The sequence below is a fragment of the Mustela nigripes genome, chromosome 10 (genome assembly GCF_022355385.1).
Source record: "Mustela nigripes isolate SB6536 chromosome 10, MUSNIG.SB6536, whole genome shotgun sequence".
NCBI lineage: Eukaryota > Metazoa > Chordata > Mammalia > Carnivora > Mustelidae > Mustela > Mustela nigripes.
In genome coordinates this window covers 13,747,355-13,773,292 of record NC_081566.1, presented here as the reverse complement: position 1 = coordinate 13,773,292, position 25,938 = coordinate 13,747,355, and the positions used below count along the sequence as shown (strand labels likewise).

Below are 25,938 nucleotides of genomic sequence, written 5' to 3'. Positions count from 1 at the left end.
ATAAAGCAAACTTGAAAGAAAGGAAAGTTACTAGGGATAAAGAGAGGCATTATGTAATGATAAAGAGGTAAATTCTCTAAGAAAACATAATAATCCTTTCTGTGCATGTGTCTAACACCAGAACGTCAAACTAGTGAGGCAAAAACTAATAGAATTGCAAAGAGAAATAGATGAAGCCTTTAACATAGCTGGGGGATCAACATTCCTCTATCAGAAATATACAGAACCAACAATCAGAAAATTAATAAAGACAAAGTTGAACTCAACAATATCACCAATCAACTAGATATAATTGATATCTATGAACCACTTCATCCAACAAAAGCAGAATATATATTCTTCCAAAGCTCACAAGAAACATTTACCAAGATAGGCCACATTTTGGGCAATGAAACACTTAACAAATTTAAGAAACTAGAAACCATTTGTCTGCTTTCAAATTACAATGAAATTAAATAAATATGATATAAAATATATAATATAAATATTAAATAGATCAATAACAAAGGATAACTGGACAATCCTAAAATACATGGAGATTAAACAAACAAAAAACATTTGTAAAAAACACATGGGTCAAAGAAGATATCACATGAGAAATTTTAAAATATTCCGAACTAAATGAAAATACAACTTACTTGTATCTGTGGGATGCACAGAAAGTAGTTAAAAATTTATAGCATTGGATGCATATATTGGGAAAGAAGAAAGATCTTCTAACTTCCTACTTAGGAAACTATAAAAAGAAGAGCAAATTAGATCTAAAGTAACCTGAAGTAAATAATAAAATTTAGATCAGAAATCAATGAAACTGAAAACAGGAAACTAACAGAAAAAGGAAAAAAAGCTGATTCTTTGAAAAGATCAACAAAATCTATAAGCCTCTCCTCACCAGACAAAAAGAGGGCAAAAATTATTAACGTCAGAAATGAAAAAGGGGATACCACTATAGACCTTACAAACATTAAAAGGATAGTAAAGAAATACTTTGAACAACTCTATGCTCAAATTTGAAAACCTAGATGAAAATGGACTAATTCCTTGAAAGACAAAATGTTCCATGTCATATAAAAAGAACTAGGCAATCTACATAGGCCTATACCTATTAAATAAATGGAATCAATAATAATCAGTGATTAATAGACTTTCAAAACAGAAAGCACCAGGTCCAAATGGGTTCACTGGTGAATTCTATCAAAGAATTAGGAAGAAATTATACCAATTATAAATTGCTACAAATCTCTTCCAGAATCCAGAAGCAGAGGGAATACTTCCTAATGCATTGTATAAGGCCAGCATTAGTCTAATAACAAAATCAGACAAAGATATTCCAAGAACTACAGACCAATATCTCTCATGAACATAGGTGCAAAATTTCTCAACAAAAATATTAGAAAACCTAAATAAAAATAAGTATACACCATGCCCAAATGAGACTGATTCCAGGGTATGCAAGGCTGGTTCAACATTCAAAAATAAACTAATGAATCCTCACATCGACAGGCTAAAAAAAAAAAAAAAAAAAATCACACTATCATATCAGTAAACACAGAAAAAGCATTTGACAAAATCAAATGCCCATTTTTATAGTTTCCTAAGTAGGAAGCTAGAAGATAGAAGTTAGAAGATGGCAAAAACTCTTAATGAAATAGGAATTGAAGGGAGATTGCTCAGCTTGATAAAGAATATTTACCCAAAAACCTAGAGCTAACATTATACTTAAGGGCAAAAACCTTGAAACTTTCCAGCTAAGCTAAGACACAAGGCAAGGATATCCCCTCTCAGGCACCTGGATGGCTTGGGAGGGTTCTGTCATTAAGCGTCTGTCTTCAGCTCAGATCACGATCCCAGGGTCCTGGGATCAAGCCCTGCATCAGGCTCCCTGGTCAGCAGGAAGCCTGTCCTCTCCCATTCTTCCTGGTTGTATTCTCTCACACACTATCTCCCTCTGTCAAATAAATAAAATCTTAAAAAAAAAAAAAAAAAGGATATCCCCTCTCAGTACTTCTTTCAACATCATACTGGAAGTTCTAGCTAATGCAATAATACAAGAAAAAAAGAAACAAACGTTCAGTTTAGACAGGAAGAAATAAAACCATTTGTTCACCAATGACATAGTTGTCTATTTGGAAAATCAGATAAAATCACCAAAAATCTCTTGGAACTAATAACTATACTAAAGTTGGAGTATACAATTTCCTATATACCAACAATAATTAATAATTAATAGTAATTAATAATAATAGTGGAATTTAAAATTAAAAACACAAAACCTATCAGCACCCCACCAAAATGAAATACTTAAGTATAAATTGAACAACAAAAAAAGACAAGATCTATATAAGGAGAGCTACGAATAAATGGATAGTCCATATTCATGGATAGGAAGGCTCAATATTGCCAAGATGTCCATTCTCCCTACTTTGATCTATAGATTCAGTGAAATCCGAATAAAAATCTCAGCATTTATTTGTGGATATCAACAAATTGATTCTAAAGTTTATAGGAATAGGCAAAATACCCAGGATAGCCAACACAATTTTGAAGAGGAACAAAGTTAGACCACCAACACCACCCAACTTAAAGATTAAGTATAAAGTCACCAAGACAGTATAGTAGTGGTAAAAGTAACCAAGACAGTGTGGTAGTAGCAAAAGAATAGAGAAATAGATGAATGAGAACAGAACAAGTGGCCCAGAAAGAGAACCACAGAAATACAGTCAACTGATCTTTGACAAAAGAGCCAGAGGAATACAATAGAAAAAAGATAGTCTCTTCAACAAATACTGCCGGAACAACTAGACAACCACATGAAATAAAGAAAGAGAGAAAGAGAGAGAGGAAGAAAAGAGGAAGGAAGGAAAGAAGGAAGGAAGGAAGGATGGAGGAGAGGGAGGAAAGGACAGAGAAGGGGAAGAAGGAGAAAGAAAGGAGGAAAAGAAATCTAGACATAGAGTTTACATTCTTTACAAAAATTAACTAAAACTGGATCACAGACCTAAATGTAGAATACAAACTATAAAATTCTGAGACTACAACATGGAGGAAAAATACCCTAGATGACCTTGGCAATGACTATTATGTACGACACCAAAAGCACAATCCATGAAAGAAGTCACTGATAAGCTAGACGTCATTAAAATTTAAAACTTCTGCTCTGCAAAAGACAATGGCAGGAGAATAAGAAGACAAGTCACAGACTGGAAAAAATTATTTGCAAAAGACACATCTGATAGAGGACTGTTCACCAAAATCCACAAAGAACTGTTGAAACTGAACAATTAAAAATTGTTAAAACAGACCAAAGACCTTAACAAGTGTCTCAAGAAGAAGATACATGGATGGCAAATAATCACCTGAAAGATACTCAGCATCACATGTCATCAGGAAAGTGCAAATTAAAGCAATGACGTATCACTATACACCTATTAGAATAGCCAAAGTCTAGAACACTAATGACACCAAATCCTGGAGAGAATGTGGAGCAAGAGTAACTCATGTCTGTTGATGGTGGGAATGCTGAATGGTATAGACCCTGGGGAAGACAGTTTGACAGCTTCTTACCAAGCTAAACATACTCATACCATACAATCCAGCAATAGTATTCCCTGGCATTTACCCAAATGAGTTGAAAACTTATGTCCACGCAAAAACCTATACACAGAGGTTTATAACTTTACTCATAGTAGCCAAACCTTGGAAGCAACCAGTATGACCTTCAGTAGGTGAATAGATAAAACTGTGGCACATCTAGACAATGGACTATTATTCAATGCTAAAAAGAAAGGAGCAACCAGGCCCTTAAGACGTGCAGGAAGTTTAAATGCATATTACTAAGCGAAAGGTGCCAGTCTGAAAAAGCGACACAATATATAATTCCAAGTACATGAAATTCTGGAAAAAGCAAAACTATGAAGGCCATAAAAGTCAGTGGTTTCCAGGTGTTGAGTTGGTGGTGGGGAGAGGCGAGGAATGGGTAGGGAGGAATGAACGAGCTGAGCACAGAGCATTTTTTGAGGAACGAAGAATATACTCTTTATATCATAATGATGGAAGCAAGTCATTACACAATTGTCCAAACCAGTAGAACGTACAACACTAAGAGTGAATCATAATGCAAACTATAGACTTCCAGTGATTATGACGATGTATCAAAGTAGATTCACCAATTGTAAAAGGACACCATGCTGGTGGGCTATGTTGGTAAGGGAGAAGGCTGTGCATATGTGAAGCAAAGGGCATATAAGCAAGCTCCGTAATCTTCCCTTCAATTCTTCTGTGAAACTCAAACTGTCTTAAAAGTCTTAAAATTTTTTTTTCTCTTCACGTTACATTTATCTTAAAGCATTATCTGTTGTGTTTATTCACTCTTGTGGTCCTTCTAGCTTAGTTTTCATTTCTCAAATAGAATTTAGTATTTCTAATTCCTTACTAAGGAATGGTTTTAAATGTTTTCTTTTATTTCTAATTTCCTCCCAAGTTATCACCGCATTTCTGAGTTTTCTAATTATGATTTATATTGGTCTTTCATGTCTCCTATAATTTTCTTAGTATCCTTCAATTCATTTTGAAATAGCAAATTAATTTGGATCTATTTTTGTGGGCACGTCTTTCTGAGTATTTTCATTGTAAGGATTTTATTCTATTCCTAATTCTCTTTTTTCCTTATACTAACTTTACGAGGGACTTGATGTTGACTCTTTTCTGTTGTGCATTTTTAATGTGAAATTAGTTTTCCAAAACTATGAGAATGAAACAAGTTAAACTTGTAAAAAGACTCTAACTTCACAGAGCTCCCTCTTCTGTTGTTTTTGTGAAGTGTTTAAAAAAAAAAATGGACAAGCTGCTTTGAAATTTCCTAGCTGCTCTTCCCTTTCTTTGAACTGGACCTTTCTCTTGTCCCTACCCTGTTCAATTTTTATTCCATTCCCAGCAATTTCTCCTCAGAGTAGGGCCCTGTACTAGAAGGCAGTTCTGGTGGGTCAATTTTGAGAGTTCAAAGGGCCAGTGCCTTTAATCCCTCTTATTACGAGCTCTGCACTTACTTGGTGTTAGAGCAGGCAAAATGCCTTCCCCTTCAGCTGCTGTTCTCAAATTGGTCCTCTGAGTTTTCTAGAGAACACCAGTTGGCTACTTGGGGTTCTCCTGTTCTTAGACTCAGGCAAGAGCTGTACCGTGGCTTCTTTTTGTCTCCCACATGGATGCCCATCTCACGCAAGTCTTATGGTTATTGCTATTTTGTCCCGAAAGGCTTGCATTTTGAGAATTCTGGTATCTTGTCACCTAGTTTTGTTGTAAATGTTGTCTATGAATTTTGATTTTGCTATGTATCTCTGTAGGCTTTCATGTGGATTATGTAGGCAGTACGCTACTGCCACTAACCACCATCTTCCCAGGTTCACTACCATCTTTTAATTCAAGCTCATTCTCGCTGTGTTCCTCCTCTTGGTTCCTTCTTTCAGCCTGCCACAGGAAAATCTTGGCCTCAGTTTGTAAAAAGACCCTGTACTTTTATATGGATATATTTGTATGGGGTGTGTGTGTGTGTGTGTGTGTGTGTGTGTGTCTGGGAAAGATGTGTAGAAAGGGGGTCATGAGTGAGAGGAAGCTGCTAAATGGGGGCACGTTGCATAAAGTGAAAGACACAGTTCCTGCCCTTAGGAGTTTGTAACAGAAGAATCCAACACACACCCACTCAGTGAAGCCGAAATACAGCTACTTCGTTTCTGATCACAGCTCTTACTAGCTTCCCATGCCAACTGGGGTAAATCCACTTCTTGGGATTTTAGTTTCCCTATTTGTAAAACACACAGCATATCGCTTCCCTGTCCAACTGTATAGGTTGTAGGGAAGAAAGGAAATAATGAAAGGACATGCAACCTGGTCACCAAGGACCCACATCCTGGGGGCCGGACAGGCGTTCCTCTTCTGTTTCTGCCCCATCTGGGCCTCTGACAGTGCTAGACACATTCTGAGCACTCACTGTTTGCACCTTGAACAAAGTGCTACCAGTCCCATTATGGGATAGTTATCTTTAAAAGTTCCTCAGTCTCCTGAGTGGTGACAGAGTCAATAGGCCCTTGCTTGGGGGATGGAGAGGCCGGCCTCAAAAATGACCCTTCCCCTCGGAGAACTGGCCTTCACTTCACAAGTCAACCATCAGAAGACTCGGAAGAGCTGAGTTTTTAAAATGCATTTTTTATGATTCAGCCTTCCGCAGAAATGTCACCTTTCTAGAGCAAGCTGTTATCACGCGCTCCCCGTGCCAAACGGGCGCCTCTGAGGAGCAGGATTTTATCTCAACATTTTCAGTGATTTGTGTTTCTCTTTCAAGGAGCTCCATGCCTTAAGGCACCTGAAACACTAACAGGAAGACGGTAAGGTGACACGAGGAGCAGGCTCCAGCGACATGAAGCAGGGATTTCTGCGAACAGGGCTGGGATCAGCGTGGACGCTGCAGGAGGCGGTCACCCTGTCCGGTGATTCTCGGCCTCCCCGCGCGGCTCACTGTTCTCTGGTGGGCTCCTTGGGTGAAACCATATTCTCAAAGAAACTCCATTTTGTGACAGGGCCCCCGTGAGCAGGCCCCGCCGCACGACAGGCCGAGACGCAGCCAGCACAACTGCCGGCGACGCTTGCCAACAAGCCAGATGCTGCCACATATTGGCATCTGGGTCCTGGAATAGCAACCATGTTCTCAGTCTGGCGAGGGATGCTGACCCTAGCTACGGAAGGAGACAAAGGGAGGGAAGAAAGAGACGGAGCAAGGGGAGGCAGGACAGCCAGTGGAAGGGTCTCTTGGTAATTTCCCGACCATGGATTTAGAGCTTCCGCAACAAAAGGCTCGTTGGAAAGCTGCTACCGATGCCGCAATGGGCGGGAGAGGTAGAGATGGGGAGCGTTCGAAACCCAGCGAGCTGTTCTGGCACCTGGGGAGTGGGGGTAGCTGATTCAAAAGGAGACAGCTGCAGCAGGCAGCGACGCTCGCCCCTCCTCTGCCACACACCATGATAGCCCACAGTGGAGATAAGCTGCTGGATAGGGCTTCAATCTGCAGCCCAGGGACGGCGAGTGGCAACATCAGGATGGCTGTCGCTTTCAGCTTTCTGGGTGCCAAGATTTACCAGCGCCAGGAAGGCCAGCTAAATGGTGAGGGCAAGGTCCAGACCGGCAGTCTGGAGGAGATCTTGCCCATCCAGAGAGGATGGTTGGCGTGTTTTGATTGCAGGAGCAGGGGACAGGCCCCACCGTGGCTTTCGATGCTGAGGTGAGACCAGCCTGAGCGAGGCTTTAGGTCCTGCTGGCATCCTATGAGACAGAGGTACGGCCCAGGAGGGGTGGGTTGAACTGAGTTAAGTTTAGGGTTTGAGGTAAGAGGCGAGAGAAGCGGGCGGCCGTTCGTCTTTCTCAAAATACCAAGTTGTGTGCAGCATCGCCTCAACCCACATCGTGTTTGCCAAGAGTTGCCTGGGGCCTGACTTCGGTTTTAGCAGCGAGAGAATGAGAGACAGACAATAAGGTGGAAAGCGTCCCGGCCCCTGCAGTCAGAAGATTTGGAGAAAGAGCCCCAAAGGTCATTTACCTACAGGAGAGCTGATTCTCTCCGGGGCGGGGTGGCCTCTCTGTTCACCAGATACCACCTCCCAACCAGAAACACCGGGAGTCATGAGTGGAAGTATATGGGCAGGGGTGGGCGATAGTCGGACCCTCTGCCTACCACTGGATGGTCCTGAAGCCCCCCGAGGCTGAGCAGGGGCACAGCAAGAGGCAGGCAGCAACTGCTGGCAGGGAGGTTCCACCTACTGAAAATGCAGTTTTCTAAACAATCTGCAGATGCTCGGGGGAGGCCAAGCATCTCTTTTCTGAAAAGAAACTTTAGGAATGATCTCAAGGAACAATCTTGTCCCTGAGAGCCTTAAAGTGAAGAGTAGGAAGACAGTGAATCACCCACATCCCCCTCTTCTCCACACGTGCACGAACTTAACCTTCAGGGAACATCTAGGCCCTTTCACTTCACCCCTGTGAAGCCTGATGCCCACTTTCAAAAGGCAAAACGGAGTCCACCGAGGAGGCACCCCAGCTGCGTCCCTCAGTTCTAAAGAGAACACCCGTTATTCTCTTTACTGATAATGTTCTGCTGCACTTCTCAATCCGCTGGAAACATTCCGGTGTCTTTCCCAGACTCGATCGAGCATTTTTACATTCCGGTTTGGGACAATGAAGGGACTAAATGCTAAATTTTCACCGTGGCTGTTTTATGAAAGAACAAATAAACCAACGGTATATAACAAATAATGAAAAGAACTGTAATTATAGTTTGGTGTTTATGTCACAAAGGAATTTGAGATAACAGAGCTCTCTCTGTAAGGGGTAGGTTATTTGCATCTAGAGAACCAAGACAGAATTGGTGAGTCTCTTTGCCGATTTCGAGTCCCTCCCCATGTGCTTTTCCTCTTACCCCCTTTTTCCTTATGCAACCGGCCATTCCCCTTGCAAGCATTTCCCTTCCTCCATGTCCTCACTTCTGGTGATTCCCACTGATGCAAGGCCTCCCTGGCTCAGCCACCTGGGAAATATTCTAAGTGTTGGGAAGTGTCTTCAAACTCAAAACACATTATCGTAAGGAGGGCTGCATATGATCACATAAGGCGGAGACAACAAGCTTCTGTTAAACTAAGCCAGTGGTTCTCAAATTTAATCTCATGCATCAGAATCACCTGGAAGAGCTTGTTAATAAAACAGATTGCTGTGCAGGGGGTGGGGTGGGGGGCCCAGAGTTCTGACTCCGTAGATTTGGGAAAGGCCCTGAGAATTGGCATTTCTAGCATGTTCCCAGGTGATGCTCACGTTCATGGTCTGGGGATCACTTTCTCTTTCATTTTGCTGAAACTTTTTCACTTGGAAATAATTTCAAATTTAGAAGTTGCAAGAAGTGTAAAAATCACCCTATTCCCCTGACCCAGGCTGGGACCAGTTTTTTTGAGAACCCCTGGGCTAAGCTAAAGATGTGTCCGAGGTCTGGGACAGAGAGCAAGTACCTGGCAGAGAGCAAGAGTGGAACACGATTCAAGTAGGAAGCAAACCAATCATTTAAAGGCCAAGGGTGGGAAGGAGCGCCACAGAATGATAACAGAAAGTGAGTTGGGATCTGGGGAGTTTTAAGCTCTGCATAGTAAATACCATTATCAACCAATGGGGAGAATGTGTAAGCTCCCCTGGTTTGTCTCTCTGGAGATTCCTTGGGGGTGATTTTTAAAAACAACAAATCCATAATCTCCCTGTATAAACCGGCTTCAAGAAAAAAGGAAAGCAATTATTTGATAGGGAAACTCTACTCTATACACAAGAGACATGGACAAGACGACGATTATGTATCCCCTTTGTTTCCTGCCACCTTAATTCAGGACTTCAGCTCTGGCCTGAATTTCTGCAACGACTCCTAACTGAGCTCTCTGCCTCTAACCATTCCCCAATTTATTCTCCATTTGGACCCTAAAGTCACCTTTTCAACGGCAGCCTGCAAGAGGGTCGGCTACGAACCTTCACTAGTTCCCTACAACACAGAGAACAAAACCCAAATGTCTCAGCATGGCATTTATCTGGCCCCAACCTCCTGTTCAGATTCATGTACCCACAAACCCCAAACAACATACACGGCTTTACACTTCCCTATCTCCATGTTCTTTGTGCACAACTGTATGTGTGGTTTTTGCTGTTTTGTTTTTGGCTTCCCTGGAATTCTTCTTCCTTCTCCTCAAACAAAATCTTTTTTTTTTAAATCTTCATGTTTAAAAATACTATTCAAACTTCAGGCGACTGTTCCAATACAAGAAGCTTCCCCGCAGTTCCTCAGATCTCTCCTCTGTGCACTCACCATAGTCTTATTTGTTCCCTAGAACGCTCACAACAACCTGCCCTACTTGTTATTTATGCTTTCTTTCCCCTGGGTTTTACAAGGTCCTTGAAGACGGGCACCATGTCTTTTGTTCAGTGACCAGAGAAGTCCAGAACAGGGAAGAACGGTAGATGAAGAGAGAAAAAGGAAGAAATGAGCAAACAGTAGGAGGGCATGGTGAGGGGGAAACTCAGTTCTAAAAGTTTTCTTAGTCATTCAGATCTTTTTGCTGAAGACAGATTCTTCAAATATTTAACACATTTTCTCTCCAGGACAATCCCAAGAGACTGAGTAATTATGAGTTTTCGTTTGTTTTGCCAACCCTACACCCCCTTTTCTTCTTGTTTTCTGTCACTCTTGACTCAGCTGCATGTATCCCTCCCACGTGAAAGGGACAGCAGCATCCTGCCATCACTACCGCTGAAACAGGCTTGAATCCCCTTTGACATCTGCCTTTCCTGGTGGCTCGGTCAAACTCCTGCCTTGTGAATTCACTTTAGGAGGAATCTGATCAACATGACCAGAAGGGTTACCTTTCTGATATGAAATTTCTTTGGGGTTCACCAAAACAGGATAGCAGCAACTCTTCCGTGTGACCGAAAGCTGGTTCGTTTGTCACTCCTGCTCACAACATTCAGTGGGAGGTACTTCTGCCCCAAAGAAATCACAGTCGCTCTTTGCAGACACTGAGGGCCTGCCTCTTCCTCTACCATCAGCCATACCAGCTGTCTTCAGCAAGGAGAAAGAGATAGAACAGACTCTGATAAGCCTGTCATTTAATCCTTTTCCAAAAAGGCAGTTGGGGATCTCTCTTCCTGGATGAGTAGGAGTTGCTTCAGTATGGGCCTACCTCTTCCTGGAAGCAGAACAAAGAACTGCCCTTTAAGCCTAGCTCAACAAAGCCGGCTCTGTATTCCTCCAGACAATTCGTCAGCATGCCTGACGAGTGCCTGTTCCATTTCCGTAGACCACCTCCTTCAAGTTACTCTCTCTCTTACACCTCCACAAATGTTCTCTGCCTCTCTTTCTCCTTGAGGTGAGCTATCTGGATCCAGGGAAGAAGTCATGTGATTGGGACCAAAAAAATACCAAGCCATACCATCTGACTCTCTGCCACCACTATTGTAACTTTTCCCACAGAGGAAGCTTATTCTCCAGCTTCCTATGTACTGTCCTTGAGAAAGTGAATGATGGCGAGTCCCCCAAACCTAGAGTACTCTGATTTCCATTCCCCCGCCGCTATTATGTTTACAACTTTATTTAGAAAGAACAGACTTCACAGCTTTTGCCATTTAGGAACACTTCAGCGTAAGGCCTTAATATGAAATCCTTAAACTGAAGGGAGGAGACATCAAATACTCCAAAGTCCAAATTACCTAGACTGGCAGAGGTTAATGTTCTGCATTAAATAGGAACAGAAAGTATCAATTTTGTACTCTGATTATGCCTGCCAAAGAACTGAGTCCAAAAAAAAAAAAAACAAAAAACAAAAAACAAAAAAACAAACAAAAAACACAAACCCCACATAACATATGAGAGATGAGGGCAAGAGGGTAGAAACACCAGCACAGTTGTGAGAAAGGTCTAGAAGTGAGCAAATGCAGGTGTGTCCTGACCTCCTTTTACCTCTCTGTGCTTCTCTCTGGACCTTCAACTCTCCTCTTCCAGTGTAGAGCTGCCTGAGAAATAACCTTTTGATATTTCGTTCTATTTATAATTTTTATAGCCACAAAACCACTAAGGGCTATGCTGCTGAACGGGTACATGGTAGCAACCCAAGTATCTGGTATTACTAGAAAACAAATTTTAAGAAAACAGTTAAGTACCAATTTAAGATTTTCACTAACCTTGGCTTCCTACGATGCTAGTTTATCACATTTCAGTTCACTCTGAAAAACAGAAAGTCCATCATATGCTGTGGAGCTTAGAACTAACCCACTACTTCATTCTGTAGGGGAGGGAGTGAGTCTAGAATATTGTTATTTGATTAAGGTAAAGTGCTGGTTACTAACAGAGCCAGGACCAGGACACCACTCTACAGCTTTCATTTTCCACCATCCTCAGAAAAAGAGCTTGAAATACCCGCTTCACCATGCAGAATACCAGAGGTATTATAGTTTATTTAGTTATACCAGAGGTTAAACCAACTACTCTCCAGAAGAAGAATGATCCAGCTTATGCCTTGGCCTTTGCAACAGAGCATTCCCTAAGTGAGTCCAAAGAAGATGCTGTAAGGAGTCCCTTGCACAAGCCAAGAGCCAGTACAGTCAGATTTCTCTCTGCTTGGACTCATAAATATGGGCAACCGAATTAAACAAAAATCATGTAGATGGTCACATAAGTGTTGTTTATAGCATAAGTATAAGTATTGTTTATAGCATAAGTATTGTTTATAAATTTTATGCTCTTCAATATATGCATCATAGGAAAGCAAAACCCGATCATGGTTCACAATGACTGAAATAAGACAGGATAGAAAAAACTTGAGGGTCAAAATACAGCAGAATTTGTAGCTGTTCTAAAATGTTTAAAAGGCAAGTTTATGTTATCAAGAGTTCAGTTATTGTAACAAGTAAGTTGAAAAGTTCTATGTCTCAGAAAGTCTTAACTCACCTAATAGTTAAATTGTTAAAATAATGGCATCCTTCGGTGCCTGGGGGGGGGGGGGACTTATTTGGTTAAGAGACTGCCTTCAGCTCCGGTCACGATCAAGTCCCACATTGGGCTCCACCTGCTCTTTGGGGAGCCTGCTTCTCCCTCTCCCTCTGCTTGCCACTCCCCCTGCTTGTGCTCTCTCTGTCAGGTAAGTAAATAAAATCTTTAAAATAAAAAAAATTAAAATAAAATGACTTTTTTTTTTTTTTTTTACTCTTAGGGAGCTTAAGTCTGTTTCTATGAAACAGAAATGACTGACTTTCATATCCTTTCTTACGATAGGTGACATTATACCATGTTACTGACCACCTGGTGGAAAAGCTGTCTTACAAAGAACACCGTAAAATAACAGTCAATGACATTGGCGATTTCATATAAAAATATAAAAATCAAATGAGAGTAGGGACTTGAACAGATGTTTATATATCCATGTTCATAACCGCCAAAAGGTAGGAAACACTCAAATGTCCTATGACAGATGAATGGCTAAACAAAATGTGGTCTCTACATACAGGGCAATATTATTCAGCTTTTAAAAATGAATGAAATTCTGATATATGCTCTAATATGGATGAACCTTGAAAACATTATGCCAAGTGAAACAAGCCAGATACAAAAAGACAAACATTACAGGGTTCCACTTACATGAGAGACCTAGAAGAGTGAAATTCAGAGAGACAGAAAGTAGAAGAGTAGTTACAAGGGGCTGGGAGGAAGAGGAATGGAAGTTACTGTTGAATAGGTGCAGATCTGTTTGGGATAACGAAAAGGTGATAGCTGGATCAAAATGGGAATGTACTTAATTCCACTAAACTGTAAACTTAAAAGTGGTTAAAAGGGTCAGTTTTATGTTACGTGTGTTTTATTTCACTAAAAAAATCAAATGAAAAATACAAAGTGGCAAGTTATGTTTGGGCCCACAGGCCATATGCTCAAAAAAATAAAAATTAAAAACAACAACAAAAAAGCAGGATCACCCAAAGCATTAGAAATACTAATATTTTAATATACATCATCAAATAAAAACAGACTTGGGTTCACCACCCCCAAAGCCATAACTTATGTGTTTCTTACGATAATAATTCGTGTCCATCATGATTATGGATGATGTATTTACATTAAGTTCCAACCAAAGAGAGAGAGAGAGAGAGGGAGCTGAAGCAATGGAACTGTCATCACATAGTCACAGCAGCCATCTGTCGACATTACTGTCCTGAATCCAAGGAACCAAAATCATGTGGCGGGGCTGGGAGCTTCACCTTAGCTGGGAAGTCCTGCTTTCATGTCAGAGGGCACTTCTGGAAGGAAGCTCTGCCATGGCTAGCTCTAAGTACTTGCAGATTTCCTACTGGTCCCACACAGGAAGTCATTCTTTGGTCTCACCTGCACAAGTTCCTGTTATGAGGCCAGGGGGGCTGGTGAGCTGAAACCCAGTTCCAGGCAGTGATGTCATCGTGATCACGCTTTGATCCCGGTGACCTGCTCGCCATCCTGGTGTTGTTGCAGTCCTTCATCTGACGTTCAGGTTATAAGGGAACCAGAAGGAAAAGGGGGAGGTAGGAAAACAGAAAAAGAAAAAAATGCTTGCACATTTCCTTTGTTTCACTAAAGCATTTTCTGCTTCCATTTACTTTGGTGGGAGGACCCGGCTGACGGCAGATGGAAGCTGGAGAGATGCTCTTGGAGAAGAAATGGGATCCCACACAGAACTCAAAAGCCCAAAGGATTGAGATATATGGAAGACCTTCATTATTTCTGATGGCTCCTAACTCCGAAAAACTGACTTATTCTTTCTTCTTTGGATAAGGTTTTAAAAAGACAGTAATGCTTCAAAAACATTTTTAAGTTGTTATAAACAAGGCACAAAGGCAGGAGCTATCGTAGCAACATACAGAAATAACAAATACAAATGTTTGGAGAGTTGTAAGTACTCGTATTCTTTCTACATCATGTCACGTAGGTTAGGAGGTCAGATCTGGAAATCCCATCACTAAGTAATAAAATAGGATTGCCATTCACTTCTATTTAGATGAGATCCTTTGGTTCTTACTATACCAAACCAAAAACCTAAAATGAAGGTAAGCATAAGAAGCAGCAGAAATTGCTAAAATTCCAAGAGGAAAGAAGGAGAGGCCTTTCTAAAACAAAGCAAAACAAAAAACTTAAGCCATTAAATGAAGGAGAGATTTCAATTTTTATCACGTTTATTTTATAATCATGATTTCTTAGTTCTTATTAAGTTGATACAATTTGGGGAAATAAATACTCCCTTCCCTTTTTGTTGCAAATGTACTAGTAGAGGAAGGGGCAACAGATATGAGAGAAAAGGCAACAGGTGTACGGAGCAGAAAGATGAAGTTGAAGAGAGACGGTGAGTGTTGTATATGAACCCTTCCATAGTATCAACCAACAAAGCATATGAAGTTGGCAATGGGAGTGTTTTCTTCTCGGTGGGCTTCTGAAGTATGAAACAATATGGAACCACATTCAGCATACCCTAATTATAAAGTATCATGGTACATGTTTTCTATCAGGCATGATGTATATATTCTTTTTTTCTCACTTTTTAAGCTCCACAGATGACACTATTCATGAAGCACTTTTAGTGTATTATTCAGCAAATATTAATTATGATCGTATAAGCCAATCTTGCTTAGCAGAAAGCTACTATTAGCTGCCATGGAAAGGTCCTCCTTTCAAGTAACACCTACATGTACACTTGGAGCTTTCAGAGGAAGTTCTTGAAGGGCATTCCTTCTTCCGTTGGGTTTACAACTCATCTGCAACACTAAATGCAGATAAAATAAAGATCACACCTTGTTTAAAGGCTTGTATATCAATTCCCCCTTGCAAATGTAGCCAATATCCTGTCCTGAAAATAACAGTAAAGAAAGTGTTCTCGTTCAGCCTTTTTTCTTCCATTTCCTCTAAAGGTCTTTATCCCAAGGTCTCGGTGCTCCCTCGGCGAGTGCGAGGCAGGGCTGCCTCTGTGATGGGGACGCCTGTCACAGACAAGGTCGGAATGTGCGCCGAGAACCCTGTCTTATGCTCATCTCATCAGTTCTGCCCAATCCACAGGGGTAAAAAATGGATGAGATTTGATATCTTCAACACCAGCAACACCAGCACCAAGACGCTCCATAGGGTTGAACTGCAAGAGCTGCGAAGGAAGGATGTAGTGAGTGATCGGAATCAAAGGTGAATCAAAGGAAAACAAAAATAGATGAAAGGAAAGAACTGCTCGATTCAACCCCAGTTGACAATGGACTTGATAAACTGCCAACTCATGAGACTGCCCAGGAAAGGAGCTATGGCTAACACCACTGTAGCTGTGGGATGGTGGGGGATATCTGAGATGGCTTTTCAACTGATTTGAAACACAACCTCGAGTAACTCACTTCGGTTCTCTCCAACTCATAGTATAACAGGACAGTTACACCTATCAGAGTCCTATTCCAAAGCACATCATGACATTAATTAGATATTGCGCCCAAATCTGGGACGTCCAGTTACTCCTTTCATGGGCATGCTGAAATAATGTGTCTTGAGATGTTCGTGCACCCTCAAATTTTGTTTTAACAGCTTTACTGAGGGATGATTTCTACAGCATAAAATTCATCTGCTGTAAATACATGATTCAGTGATTCTCAGTAAGTGTAAAAAGTTGTGGAACCATCACATAATCCAGTTTCAGAATACTTTAATCACCCTAAAAAGTCTCCTCATGCTGTCTGCGTTAATTCTGACTTCCATCGCCAGCCCTAGGCAAACACTGATCTGCTTTTAGTCTCTATAAATGTGACCTTCCTGGGTATTTCATGTAAATGGACTCATAAAAGATGTTTGCCTTTTGTAGCTGCCTTCTTTCGCTTAGCATAATGTTCTTCAGATTCACCCATGTTGTAGCAGGTACCAACAGCTTGTTACCTTTTACTTCTGAATAAATAGTATTCCATTTTTCGGAGAGAACATATTTGTTAATCTGCACCAGTCAATAGGAATGTAGTCTTTCCAGACTGAGGCCATAATGAGAATACTATTAACATTCACATATATGTCTTTGTGTAAACATATGTCTTCATTTCTCTCAAGGATATTCCTAAGAGCAAACTGCTGGGTCATGTGGCAAATTTATGTTTAGCTTTTTTTTTTTTTTTTTTTTTTTTAAAGATTTTTTTTATTTTTATTTATTTGACAGAACACAAGTAGGCAGAGAGGCAGGCAGAGAGAAGGAAGCAGGCTCCCTGCTGAGCAGAGAGCCCGACGCGGGACTCGATCCCAGGACCCCGAGATCATGACCTGAGCCGAAGGCAGCGGCTTAACCCACTGAGCCACCCAGGCGCCCTATGTTTAGCTTTTTAATAAACTGCCAAACCTTTCTAAAGCAGCTGCACCATTATACATTCCCACCAGCAATGTATGCGAGTTCCAGTTTAGAAAAACTTACAAATACCTGATACTGTCTATCTTGATGAAAGCCCTTTTGGTGGGTATTACTGGCATCTTATTATGATTTGAATCTGTATTCCCTAGGGAGTAATGATGGTGAGCATCCTTCCATGGCCAAGCCATTCATAGGGCTTCCTTGGTGGATCTTGGCTCCCTCTTTTTTAATATTTTATTTATTTATTTGACAGAGAGAGAGATCACAAGTAGGCACAGAGGGAGAGGCTCCCTGATGAGCAGAGAGCCCCATGCAGGACTCTATACCAGGACCCTGAGATCATGACCTGAGCCGAAGGCAGAAGCTTAACCCACCGAGCCACCCAGGCACCCTCTTTGCCCATTTTATACTGAATTGTCTTCTTATTGAGTTATACAATTCCTTTTTTTTTTTTTTGGTAAAGTCTTGATTTTAGGTAATCCTTACACCCAATGTGGGGCTCAAAATTACAACCCCAAGATCAACAATTGTACGCTCTACCAACTTAGCCCTGTAATAGTTCTCTACACATTCCGAAATCAAGTCCCTATTAGTTACATGATTTGAAATATTTTCTCCCACTCTGTGGCTTGTCTTTTCATTTCCTGATATCTTTTGAAGTATAAAAGTTTTTAATTTTAATGAAGGCCACATTATCAATTGTTTTCTTTTATAGATATTTTTGGTGTCATATCTAATAACTCTTTGCCTAACCCCTCAAGAAGATTTTCTCCTATGGTTTCTTCTACAATTTTTAGTTTTAGCTCCCAGCTAAACAAGCCTAAGAGCTATTTTGAGTTAATTTTTGGATATGGTACGAAGGTAAGGGTCTTAGTTCATTTTGGTTTCAGCACTTATTTGATTTTCCCAGCACCATTTGTTGAAAAGACTATTTTTTCACCATCAAATTCTCCCAGCACCTTTACTGAAAATCAACTGACCATAAATATAAGGGTTTATTTCTGGATACTCAATTCTGTCCCAAAGATCTATATGCCTATCTTTGCTCTAATAACACAAGAATTTTCTAGTTTCCTAAGGTGCTGGTGAGACTTTCATTTGAGACCTTCCTTCTTTTCTGATATGGTATAGGTGTTTATAAGCCATAAATTTTCCTCAATAACTGACAGCTGCATCTGAAAAATTTTTATATATTCTGTGTTTTCATTCCACTAAAAATACTTTCTAGCTTCTCCTGATACTTCTTCTTTGACTCATAGGTTATGTAGAAATGTGTTGTTTAATTTCCAAATATTTGTGGACTCACCAGATCTCTTTCTGATTTCTAATTAAACTGTTATGATAAGAGTATGTTGTATGATCTTAATCCACCTTTAATACTGAAGCTTGTGTGGTGTTCTATCTTGGAGAATGTTCTACATACATGTGATGAGAATGTATTCTGCCATCATTGTTCCATATATGTCATAGATGTTAGATAATGTTGAAGTCTTCTCAGTATCCTTGCTGATTTTCTATCATTTATCGGGAACAGGGTATTGAAGCTTCCATTTATTATTATTGGATTGCCTATTTTCCCTTCAATTCAGTCATATTTTGCTTCATATGTATAGAGGCTGTTATTAGAGCATATACATTCATTGTTCTATCTTTCTATGTACTGATCATTTGTCACAATGAAGTATCTTAGTTTCTAGTAAGTCTTTTGTCTTCACATCTGTTTTGTCAGGAATTTAATGCAGCCACTTCAGCTCTCTTAGGGTTACTGTCTGCATGATTTACCTTTTCCCATTTTTTCCTTTCAACCTATTTGTGTCTTTGAATTGCAGGTGTATCTCTTATATACAAGATAACTGAACCTTACTTTTTATCCAGTTTAATAATAATATTTAACAAAATTCCTTTTGTTTTTGCATATTTAGACATCCATATTGAATTTTAATTATTGATGTGGTGGGTTTAAATTTGCCATTTTGCTATTTGTTTTCTACATCTACTATCTTTTTTGTTCCTCTTTTATGGCTTTCTTTTGTATCAATACTTTTTACTATACTATTTCAGTTCCTCTATTAATTTTCTTTTACTATTTTTTTTTAAGTGGTTGCTGTAAGGATTACAATATGCATCTTACTTTATCATAATCTATGGGGCACCTGGGTAGCTCAGTCAGTTGAGCATCTGACTCTTGATTTCGACTCAGGTCATGATCTCGGGGTTATAGGATCAAGCCCCACGCTGGGCTCTGCACTGGGCATGAAGCCTATTTGGGATTCTTTCTCTCCCACTCTTCTTTTGCCCCTCCCCCCTTTCTCTAAAAAAAAATTAAAATTTATCACAATCTACTTCAGATTAAGACTAAGTTAATTCCAGGGAAATGCAGAAATTCTGCTCTACTATAGTTCCATTCCTTCTACTTTTGTCTATTATTGTCATATATGTAAGATATTACATTTGTATATTATAAACTCAACAGCATGTTATAATTAGTTTCATATAATCTTAGGTCTTTTAGAAGAAGTTGAGAAGAAAAATGAGGAAAAAAAATAGTCTTTTTCATTGTCTTTCTCACCGACTCCTATTTTACCATTCCAGTCTTCTTCACTTCCTCCTACAGATTCAATTTACTATGTGGTGTCATTACTTCCTTTCAGCCTGAAGGACTTCCTGCATTGTTTCTTGCAAGGCAAGTCTAGCAAAGAATTCTGTCTTTATTCAGGTATTTCTTTATTTTATCTTCATTTTTTTTTTAAAGATTTTATTTATTTATTTGACAGACAGAGATCACAAGTAGGCAGAGAGGCAGGCACAGAGAGAGAGGAGGAAGCAGGCTCCCTGCTGAGCAGAGAGCCCAACACGGGGCTCGATCCTAGGATCCTGGGATCATGACCTGAGCCTAAGGCACAGGCTTTAACCCGCTGAGCCACCCAGGTGCCCCTTTATCTTCATTTTTGAAGGATGATTTTGCTGGATATAGAATTCTTAGTTGATTAACTTCCTTTTGGCTCTCTGAATAGGACATTTCACTGTCTTCTGTCTTCCACTGGTATTATTATTATCATTTATCATTATTATTAAAGTATATAATTGACATACAATGCTATATTAGTTTCAGGTGTACAACATATTGATGCAACAATCTGTACTTCACTCAGTGCTTACCACAGTAGGTGTAATCACGTTTGTCACCATACAGTGTTATTACAATATTATTGACTACATTCCCTACCTAGTACTTTTAATCTCCACGGTGTACTTATTTTATAGCTGGAAGTGTACACTGTCTTCCTTCATTTTTGATGAGAAGTCAGACACTAAGGTTTCCTTGTATAAAGTGAGTGGTTTTTCTTTTGCTGCTTTCAAGATTTTCCTCTTTGTTTTTGTCTTGCAACAATATAACTAGGTATATTTTCCTATTTAAAGTCCATTGAGCTTCTTGGATGCCTATCAACATTTTTCATCACATTTAGGGTGTTTCCAGCCATTACTTTTTCAAATACTTTTGCTCCCCCTTCCTCTCTTTCTTTCCTTCTGGGACTCTCTGGTACATCTGATATTATCATACAGGTTTCTGTAGCCCTGTTCACTTTTCTTTTTTCTGGTCTTTTTTTCCCCTCAGATTTGATCATTTCTATCATTCTATCTTCAAGTTCATTGATTCTTCCCTAATTTATCTCAAATTTGCTATTGAGATGCTCTAATGAATTCTTCCCCCTACTGAATTTCAATTATTAAAACAATAATTATTGTTATTATTGTATTTTTCAACTTGAGAATTCTATTTGGTTCTTTTTAAAAAATATAATTTGTATCTCCTTATTGAAAATTTCTATTTGCTGATTCATTGTTGTACTTTCCTTTAATTCTTTAAACATGGTTTCCTTTAGTTCTTTCAACGTATTTACAATAACCACTTTGAAGTCTATTTCATTCAACCTGGGGACATTCAGAGTCAATTTCTACTGACTGCTTTTTTTCCCTGCATATGAGTCACATTTTTTTGTTTCTGTGTATACCATATATTTGCTGAAGATGGGACATTTTGGATGACATATTCTTTTTTTTTAGCTTTTTAATTTTTTATTTTTTATAAACATATATTTTTATCTCCAGGGGTACAGGTCTGTGAATCACCAGGTTTACACCTGAATATGGATGACATATTCTAGCAACTCTAGAGCCCAACTTTGTTCCCCAAGAAGACTACTGTCATTGCTGTATATTCTAGCAACTCTAGAGCCCAACTTTGTTCCCCAAGAAGACTACTATCATTGCTGTTGTTCGTTTGTTGTTTGGTAACTTATTTCAGCTAGATCTGTAAATCTGCTCTTCCCATCTCTGTGACAAGCAGCTGTTGCTATCTCTATTCATCCTTGTTTCCTTGTTTTTGTTTTTGAGCTTCACTTCCTAGGATCACCCTGTGTGTGCATAGCTTAGTGGCCAATCTGTGATTGAAAGGAGGGAACATTAAACCTCAGCCCCTAAAGCTTCTGTCCTCTATCGATGCGTAGGAGAACACATTAAAATTTTAGGCCACTTACAAATCTCCCCTGGTTTCTTGCTTTCAGTTGGGATCCTTCCCTGCTCCTATACACAGGCATGCAACCTCAGAGTTGGTCCTCATGGCCTGCTTCAATCTGGAAGGAACCTCACACCTGACCAAGCGGAGAAAAGAGAATGGAAGCAGTCCAGGCAATACTGCCACAGAGTCCCAACTCTTCTTTCCTTAGGTTTGGCTGTTTTTAAAGCATAAACACTTTTCAGGTTGTTGTATCCCTCTGATCAATTTCCAGAGCACTGAGATGGTTGTTTTCGCCAATTCTGTCCAATGTTATAACTTCCTTTCTCAAGAGAGAATGTGCCAACTTCCTCATATGGCTATAGCCATTCAAATTTGAGAATATTCCTATAGTAACCTGAAATATTTAAATGATTTCTTTATATTAATGTTTCTATGTATTCAACCAAAACTTGTTTCTTCTCTTTTTACCTTTATTTCTATTTTTTTGTTCATTTATAATTAATTCAATTATTTATATGAAAAATATCAATTGACTTCCTATTATGTGCCAGTCCACTACTTTTTTAGACCTTTTCAACCTCTCTCATCAGCAGTTGCCTCACCCTTACATCAGCAGCCCAATTCAACACATCCTTCATCAAATTACTATATATTATGAACCTTCAGCACTGCCCTTCAATAACAATATAAAACATTTATGTGATACTCACTGTGTGCCAGGCATTATTCTAAGTACTTAGCATAGTTTAATTGATGTAATTCACAACAATTTTATACTAATAGCTACTATTCTATTCTCTCTCTAGACGAGAAAACAGAGACTCAGAGAAATAAAGTAACTTATGTAAGATCATACAAGTAGTAAGTAGCAAAGACAAGATGTGAATTTAGCACTAGGGCTCCATGCTCTTCAACATAACATTAGACTGCTTCGTGAGTATGTAATTTTTCCAAATGCCAAGAATCTACTACTTCACTTTCATATTACCAAATACACAAGAGGGGGGAAGCACATACTTAAAAGACTGTACTCAATCTTCTCACTTGAAATTACTGTATCTAGCATTCAAAATGACTACTGTTTACTAAAGCTAACTGCTCAAAGATTTTTAATATTAGGTATTGCTAAAAGGTGTTAAGTGAAAAGCTGCTATTGTAAAACATTGTTAAGAGTAGCCCAAATGGATCAAAACCATTTTCAAAATCTGACAGCTCGTATCTAACCAACTGAAATAGGGGAGGCATCAAACAATTTAATATAAATTTAAAATATCAAACATTGGTACAAATTAAATATAACTATAGAATATTTTTAATATTTTAGCAAACAAATGAACGTGGAAAAGTTCTTTCTTCTTTGTTACAATTGGCTTCTCCACCCCTATTCCTTCCAAAACATGACCTCATTAAGAAATTCCAATAAAGATTCCCATTTTGGACTTTTACTAAAATCAACTTAATTAGTTCATGGACTTTGCTACAAATCCGTAAATATATTATCTAGAGGCAAAAGTATAATTGCCTTACCCATGACGATCTTGTTTATCCTGCCATTTTAAATAATATACCAGGCCTCAAGAGAGACCACACAAAGGTTCTGTGGCTTAAGCAAATGTGTCAGCCGGTGACAGAACCAAAACAGTCACTGCCAACCTCCGTTCTCCTGAAAAATACTCAAGTAATAAAGCTGAGCGATGAAGACACAAAAATTTGTTTTAAAGGTTTTTTTTCTCATATAGTATTTTTCTACTAACAAAACAACTGTGTCACAGTTAACTAAATGTACACTGTGAAGTACAGATATACGTGCTCTGAGGAGTTGTAAAATGTAAGCCTCTTTCTTTGAATTGCATTTACAATATAACTACGTCTACTTTAGCATACATATGGCTGAGATGACTGAACCATGGGTACAAGGGATTATGAAATCTAGGAAGAAGGCAAGGAGATGAAAGACCAAAGAGGGGGAAATCTCCCCAAAACAGAATAATTATTTCCATATAAATCATTTTGTGATTTTTTTTACATGACCCCATGGCCTGTGAGGTAGTGGAAGAGGAAAGTCAAAATGACAAATTGCTAATCATGCCAAGAGACCCCTTTTCCCTTTCCTGATGATGTTTCCTCAACATGAGTGGTAGTTTCCTTAGGCAGGCCAATGACAGAATGCTGATTTACTACATAATATACATATCTGTATCAGAGGATTTAACATATCTTCAGCCAAGATTCCTTTATACATGATTTCTAATAAAGACAAGAGCAGCAGTCCTTTATAAATTATGCAGGGAATTCTATTCTCAGTATTACATAATAAGGACTTTAAGGAGGGAAACAAACAAACAAAAAGCATTTGCGAGCTTTCCTCAAATTATTTACCAAAAAAATACTTGGAATTTACCTTGTTGTGCCACAACAAATAAGATGAAATCAAATGAGAAGCTGTCTTTCTTTCCCCTTAGAATGAAACACGTTCTATATCTTTGCATTACCTCTTAATCCTTTTGCGAAGTGCTCAAGGGTAGTCCCATCTCATTATTTCCAACCTGGTTATGTTTCTTTATGTTCTACATTCTCTGGGAAAATTTAATCTTCCTAAAGCACAACTCTAATCCTTTCATTCTTCTGCACAAAAACTTCAAACACCTTTTTTTTTTTTTTTTTTTTTTTAAACTGAATTAAGCATGATCACTCTTTCCTGGTGACTGATAACAGAACCCCGTAAGAGAACTCCAACTTACCTTTCCACACCCGGCCACTACTATTACTCATTCCTATATTCATCCCTCCACTCCAGATAAACCAACTCTTGACTTCCCAATTGGAGTCTTTGGGATCCTTCCCTCACTGAAGCTGTTCCTTGCGCCTCATTATTCCCCCCACCTCCCACCTTGTCGTGCCAAAATTCTAGGGCTCCACAAAAACTTTCCTAATACTATCACTGCACCAACTAGAACCCCTCCTTACCTTGACTTGCCAGAGTAGTTTTTTAGCCTCTGATGTCTTTGATCCAATCCATCTATTATACAGTTACGCGCATGGCTTACAGCACTACGTCTTACACATATTCGTGCATGTATTTGTTGAATGAAACCCAAATCACTCTTCAAGGGAATACTAGGTAATTCTCTTCTTAATAATATGTTCTCCTCTCCCCCTTTGTCTATTTTTTTTATTTTGTTTTTTTCTGATTAAAAAAAATAAATCAGGTTTCTTGAAACAAAAATGTCAGTTCTTGATCTTTTTTCAAATAACCCTTCCCTTTATATTTCTCATAAAATAATAAGGATCCTCGGCCTGACAATTCTGCTGATTTGCTGTGAGCCTATCATACCGCAATGCTGATAGCCCTCAGTATACTCACCAAAACTCACTATTCAAAACTAGAGGAGCATTTTAAATGTGAGGAATCTATTTAAGAAGCTCAATGGAGTTCCAAGCCTACCTCTGGGATACTGAACTTTAATTAGCAATAGTCTCTTTCTTAAAGCCACAGAAAATGCACTGACATCAATATATCAGCGCCCAAGTTCCAACGATGGATGAAGCCAGGAGTAATCTAACTAGGCAAGGTTTTCTAAGACCACTTTTCTCCAAAGCAACCTGAGTAACCTATTCCCAAGTTTTTGAATAGGAATTAAAGATTGAAAATATCTAGTCAAAAAAAAAAAAAAAAAAGAAAAGGAAAAAAAAGGCCATCATACATGGTTACAAAATGTAAAAGCAGAAACAAAGCAGCTCCAGACAAACTGAAAATGATACTTAAATCTCACACCTACACAAATATATGAAATTGACTAAACATTAGCCTGCATTTTTGGGGGGGCGGGAAGACTTACACACCAATAAGCTTTAACTGCTCTCTCTGACCCCACTAATACTTAAATAACAGCAGAAGCTTAACCATACACAGTATCAGTTCTGAATTAGTAATGAATCTTTCTTGCCCCAAACTAATTTCTTTAAGGTTTTATAACTATGGACTCCACTAATTTGCATGGCTGATATACTTGGCGAGTAGGTCAGTTAAGTTACCTGTTGTATGAGTGAGCGAGCCTCTTCAGAGACACATTCTGGCATGTTCAAAGTAGTGTGAGTATTTATTCCTGCCGGATGGCACTCAACCAGACTCTGAAATAATCAATCAGGTACACTTCTTATCCCAAAAACATCATTTGCTGTTCTATCACAAGATTTATGGACAGCAAGTACAGAAAGCTCAAAACCATCTTAACTGGAGGTGCAGTAATCAACACAGTGTCTCTCTCCTAAGCAGTTTAGGCCAAGGGCCATGAGAGTATAGGACTTCGTTCGAACTGAAATGAAGGCAATCATCAAAATCACATCAGAAGCTTCTGCTGCTGGCCCTTTCCCCTTAGTTATACAGGGAATGGCTCATAATAAAAAACCTTATATTGCACACAGAAATTTAAAAAGGGACTTGGTATCTCTGAATTTTGTAATGTTCTTAAAAACCTTCTAAGT

At 39.2% G+C, this 25,938-nt stretch overlaps 1 protein-coding gene across 3 annotated transcripts in view; it reads right to left on the bottom strand.

Annotated features, from left to right (window-relative positions):
- Window positions 1-14,732: 14,732 nt before the first annotated feature.
- The window catches only part of RPS6KC1 (ribosomal protein S6 kinase C1), a 171,332-nt gene continuing 160,126 nt past the window's right edge, over window positions 14,733-25,938 (bottom strand). For all 3 annotated transcript variants that reach the window (XM_059412680.1, XM_059412679.1, XM_059412681.1), the window contains 2 exons: window positions 25,489-25,584; window positions 14,733-15,710 (listed from right to left, as the gene is read on the bottom strand). In XM_059412680.1, the coding sequence (XP_059268663.1) occupies window positions 15,600-15,710; window positions 25,489-25,584 (207 nt within the window). In that variant the 3' untranslated portion in view covers window positions 14,733-15,599. The remainder of the gene's footprint in view (window positions 15,711-25,488; window positions 25,585-25,938) is intronic.